The sequence below is a fragment of the Engystomops pustulosus genome, chromosome 4 (assembly GCF_040894005.1).
Source record: "Engystomops pustulosus chromosome 4, aEngPut4.maternal, whole genome shotgun sequence".
Classification (NCBI taxonomy): Eukaryota; Metazoa; Chordata; class Amphibia; order Anura; family Leptodactylidae; genus Engystomops; species Engystomops pustulosus.
In genome coordinates, this window is record NC_092414.1 from 169,773,454 (window position 1) to 169,779,453 (window position 6,000).

The 6,000-nt window shown below is 39.4% G+C and overlaps 1 protein-coding gene across 2 annotated transcripts in view; it reads right to left on the bottom strand.

Annotated features, from left to right (window-relative positions):
• The window catches only part of AGBL1 (AGBL carboxypeptidase 1), a 404,673-nt gene extending 399,475 nt beyond the window's left edge, over positions 1 to 5,198 (bottom strand). For both annotated transcript variants that reach the window (XM_072148535.1, XM_072148534.1), the window contains exon 1: positions 4,942 to 5,198. In XM_072148535.1, the coding sequence (XP_072004636.1) occupies positions 4,942 to 4,992 (51 nt within the window). In that variant the 5' untranslated portion in view covers positions 4,993 to 5,198. The remainder of the gene's footprint in view (positions 1 to 4,941) is intronic.
• Positions 5,199 to 6,000: the final 802 nt, after the last annotated feature.

Consider the following 6,000-nt stretch of genomic DNA (forward strand, 5'->3'; position numbering starts at 1 on the left):
GTGGTTCTCTAGCCTATAGAATACCTAAAGCGAAACTGTTGGCTAGCAATGTAAGAAATGCACTGGTAAATTTTCCTTTAAGGGGTATTCCTATTTGAGGAAATTCTGATGTATCTCTAGAATATATAGAGGAAGCACAAGAGTTGCTGCCTTACCACACACCATTTAAAAATGAAACGGTAAAAAAATTGAGATGTGGTGCACACAATATTCAAGGATTTAAAAGAACACTTTTTTATTTCTTTAAGGCTTTAAACAGCCATTTCTGGGATGTATATGCGGACATAAGTTTTCAGCCGCATATACGTCCCCATAGACGACTATGGCGCCTGGTGGTGGAATGGTGCATGGGGAAAAGATAGAGCATGCAGTATCTTTCCCTGTACTATGACTATGCTTACAGCAGGGCGAACACACGGCAGTGTGAACGTAGCTGTCAGGATCAGCGGTAGACTGTCAGGATCAGGGGTAGTGGACCCACTGTACCACCGCTAGCGATGACGTAAGCCGACAACTGGCAACAGAGTCTAAGTTGCACCCGGTTTTCATTAGAGCCTGCCGCAAAGCAGGTTGGACAGGCAGCACAGAATCGAAGTCAAGGGCAGAGCAGAAAGTCAGGGCTGGCACCTGAGAAGCATAGTCAGGAACAGAACTGAGGTCACAACGGGAATTCACCAAACAATCGCAGGATATAAGGCAACAAGCTTTGCCTATGGCACAAAGCACAAAGATCCCGCGAGGTATATAGGAAGGGGCCTGCTATTTATTAAATAAAGGGATGACCAGCGCCAATCAGTGTTGTACTGGCCTTTTAAGTGACGGGAAGCCGGCGCAGGCACGCCCTAGGAGAGAGGGACGTGCATACCGGGCTGCCGGAGACATCAAAGTAATGCGACAGGTAAGGAGACCCGCTGATGTCGCACTAAAAGAGAGAGGGGTGGACGGGTGTGTGCCTGCAACTTGAGACCTGGGTTTGCAGGAGCACCCATCACAGTAGACCAAGTCATGGATACACCACAACAGATTTTGGGATCTACAAAGGTTGTGAAATTCTGTCTTCTGTGCTTGTCGTGGCTTGCCTTGTCCTTTCTATGGTGTTTGGCAAAACATGTGGAGGAGCCTGTCAATTCCGCTTGAAAAAGGAGCAGTTGTAGTCCTTTAAACGTGTTAAGTTGCACCCTGACTGAAATAAAAAAGTGTTATTTCAAAAAATATCCCTAAATCCTTGAATGTGGTGTGAGCCCCATCACCATTTTTGCTGTTGTCAAAATATACCATCACTATGTGATTCTTGGATCAACTCAAAACGTTCCTACACATCAGTGCTGGATGTCTCTAGGTAAAAGTGTCCTAAAATTACAGAAAACTTCTGTGATTGCAGCAGGAATAATTCTACAAAAACCAACCCATTTACTAAAATCCACCTGATAATACAAATGTTTTTGAAAGCCTATCCTAATTCTATGACAGATGATGTAGGAATTACATGTCAACTTTCCCTTTACCAGCAGTAGGAGTTTTGGTATTATCAGACCCATTTTAAACATATAAAAGTTGATACACCAAATATTGTAGGTAGGATGGTAACAATCATTGTGTATACAACTGAAGGATTCATATCTAGGATATGTCATAGCATTCTGTTCCATTGGCTGTACTTACTGGAACTCTTTCAAGGTCTGTGTGGCTTTTTTGTAGCCATGATCTGAAATGAAGGTTCACTGCAAATCCTGCAGACACTATATACAGTAAGCAATGGAAATAAATGTTGCCCAAGCTTCCAGCATTATAACGTGTTATAATATACTGTTACACACAATATAGAGATAGTGTTTTTTACTATAAATCATTAAGATATTAGGTAGGATCTACTAAGTAAATGTGCCACATTCCATGATGGCCTATTAGGTTGTGCCAGAGGCAGCTACCACTGACAGTATATAATGCATTGGTATACTCAGCATACCAATGCATTGCAGAAGTGATACATAGATCACTATGTGACACCTCCTAGTAAGATTTTTTTAATGATTTTTTAAAAATAAAGTTTGTTAAAAACTCTCAAACCATAGCAACAAATATTTTATTAGAAATGGAATTTTTTTTGTAAAAATGTAAAAAAAGATAAATAAACATACAAATGTTTGGGGTCGCCACAACCTCTTTGACCCCCAAAATAGAATAAAGTGTCACAGAGGGTCGCAATATCTTAAAGACGGTTAAAAAAACACCGAAAAATTGAAGAGAATAAGAATTATTATTATTTTGTTGTAAAACAAAATGAAAAGATAAAACAATAAGTCTGAAGTATAAAAAAGTAGCATGAATAAAAAAAAATAATAAAAATAAGCTGCGGCCACCATTGACAAAATAATAAGAAACCTGTAGTCCTTAATAAGCTAAATCAAATTATTTAAAATAAAAAATGATTTTGTTGTCCAAATGTCATAATAATTATACATATGTACTCATAATGAATTACAATCTACTTATAACAGTGGTGATTCTATATATTTAGGATCACCATAAATGTAGTGCCCTGTAGAATAAAGATAAAGAGGGTTATTTACTAAGGGCCCCGTGGACCGCACTTTCGTCGGACATCCCAACTATTTCTGTTTTGCGCCACTGGCGCTGGTTTTAGCCGCACGAGATCGGATTTTGGCCCAATTGCGCTTTCATGCGACACAAATCGGGGGCCAACGGACGATCTGACCGATTCGGACAAACCGCGGGATTTAACTTAAAAATTGTGTCGCAAGCCAAGCACTTACATGCACCAGGAAGAAGAAGGTGAACACCGGTGGACCTGAGTGGGAAAGCGACACATGCAGGATATCGGGCGCACGATCTTCATGAATTGCGGCATAGTGCATCTTCGTTGGACAATCCAGATCTGGGATCACGCAGGGACCGGGTTAGTAAATGTGCCCCAAAATGTTTTTCAATGCGCACTTTGAACTTACATTTAAGACACAAAAATATCCACCCACAGAATGGATTTATAAAAGTTATTCAGACATTATGTACAACCAATATAGTGTCCTTCTGAAAAGCAACTGGTCCTGCAAAATTATAACCCTTAATACAGTGGGTGCAACAGAAAGTTTAAAAACTTGTGGGAAAATAAAAAAAATAATAAAAAGAAATGATTTTTCATTAAAGGGGGAGTACCAAAGTTCCAAGTTGACCCCTTTCCACAGGAAAATGACCTAACAAGCTAAACAAGGTCCAACTGCTTCACAGGATCATTTGAACGGGTCCCCCAATACAGAGAATGGGGGTCCTGTTATCACTAATAGAAAGAGCGGCAGGACAAGGATAAATACTGCAGCTCCATTCATTGGCATCGGTGTGTCAGAAATTGCCAAGCAGAGCGCCCAAATACCTCCCAAAGAAAGAAGGGTAAAAAAGAGTACAATAGGTGAACCAGCAGACATGGGCCTGCCCCTAATGCATTGAGAAGCTCAATTGTATTAAAATTAAATTAGGATTTTCTGTAAATTTTCTGTGAAATAGGAATGGCCAGTCTCATTGGGTTATAAAATAGCTTACACTTACATTCCGAATCGGGAGGTGGTGGACCGGTTGTATAGGTGGTATAACACTGTACCAAAGATGCTTAAGGTTCTACATTTTAATTCCTACGTACATTTATATGGCTGTCACCATGTATTGAGGAGAGCTCTCTACATCAAGCAGAATGTTTTCATTGCATTGTGTATGTCATATTCACCTTGACATTTTCTGTGGCAGTTCCAATACATTTTTATGGGCTGGATACTTATAAGTTTTGCTGATTTTAGGATTGATATTTTAGATTGTTTAAAAAGTAGTTTATCCACCTATGGTTTGTAATGTAACATATAGATCTTTGTTTGATCTTCTTCTACTTTGCAGTGTTATAGTTATGTCTATTTAGAAGTTTTTTGTTTCTTCAATGCACTACTTGAAAATTACATCTAGAGGCGTCAGATATAATGTCACACAGAAAGGTTCCATTATTCATGGAATTGTATTATGTCATAAAATTACATTATTACCTGTTATAAGGGAAGGCTACTTCTCCCATTTACAAGGGATTATGTTTGTGTCCATGTGCATTCTCAATTAAATCAATGCTGCGCTATGCAAAGTAATTTTTTTCATGGGATAAATACACATTTATTGTATTGTATTGAATTGTATCCATTTGATTCTCATCATTTTGCTGCATGGAATAAAGCAGCAGGTTACACTTTTACATGTAGGGCACAATAAGTGCAACGTTATGTAGCCAAGTATACATGCCAGACATAGGGGTCAAACGTCATATGACTGGCTGTTAGGGAGTGATATATTACGGTTGTCTACTATCTTTTGATCATAACCGTAGATTCTAATGTGGCAATGATCCATGTTAAAAATGAGCTAAGAGAAGTGAATCGCATGGATTTTTTCAGTCGAATTGGGTATAAAAGTTAAGCAGTAATAGAAGCAGAACTGTGCATAGAGCCCAATGGGATGTTGGACTTCACCTGTGCAGATGCTCTTTCATTTTAGGGAGCTAAAGATAAGACTTTGTTCAATCAGCCATGTGCCACCAAGGGTAAAACCTATAAAGTATTTTACAGTAGAATTATATGATGTATCCACTGGTATCCAAGCCGAAAGATGTGTATCCATCTATGACAGACAGCCATACATTGTACAAGCACAGGAAGCGGATCTGACATGCAAACAGAGGCAGTACCACAAGGGTAACCCTTACACTATAACTTTACGCCTTGCACTGATACAGAATGAAATGTGATCTATCAAATAGAAAACTAATATCACTAGTAACAAACTCCAGAAAGCATATTTCACGTTGTTACATGCAGGGTTTGCAATCATTCCCCTGCACGTCAAGGGTTAACTAGTGCCTACTCCACTTCTATTCCATGCCAAAACACTTCTTACCTGTAAAGTAGAAAGCAGAACTTGCAAACCACTAGAGCCTTCACTTGCCATGTCTGTGCCAATGACAACTATGTCTCGCTCACAGTGTGGTCAAGCAGACAACCAGCAGACACAATGCAGCCTCAACCCGTCTCTGCCAAGTCCCTGATGCTCTCTGTCCTAAGGGCAGATCAAGTCACACACAGACGGGCATGCTACTATTCAAAGCAGTGCAATTCTAGACCTCAGCTGTGGGAAATAAATGCCAGCTTGCCAGTGTGACGATTACATTAATTTCCTACGTAAAGAATCTCAGAGATTAAGCAGGGTCTCATTGCGAGAGATATGAGAGGGACAGAACTCCTTGTTGGGAAAAGTGGGAGGTAGCCAGGAACTTCAAGTCAGCAAACAAAACAGGCAGGAGAGGCGAAGAACATGACAGACACTGGCAGCCTGTGGGAATTGTACAAACGTCCCCGGGAAGACAAGAGTGGTGGCTTTCAATCCACATGAAATCGGATACTGGATTTCACATACTGCTCACCAAAAGGGACCCTCTGGGGGTAAAGAAAATAACAAGCCCACATCCGAAATAGAAACACTCAGAATTCTACTGTACGCACACCTGCAGAACTGGCAATAACTTCCCCGATTGCTTCCCTTGTACCTCTGAGTAACACCATATTGATTTTAATCAGCTCAATAAAGAATCGCTGATGAATTCTCAACAAGTTTTTACATTTCTAAAGAGCAGAAAGTTTGAGGTTTTACGTTTTAATCAATGCAAAATGTATTTTTTTTTTAGAATGTTCAGCGGTATTTATTTTTCTATAAAGATCATTAATAATATTTGTCTTATAGTAAAGAAAATCTTTAATACTTTGAGTTGTCGTATTCAGTGGGGAGACGCCACCAAGTCACCAGCCCTACTCAAAATTTGAAAAGTATAAAAAAAAATGTAAAATCTGGCAAATAACCTTTGTTTTGAAACCACCTTTTATTTAGCATTTACAGTGGTTACAGAAAGTATTCTGTTTCCTTGCAGCTAATTGCTAAAAACAAAAAAGTTCTTTTTTTGCT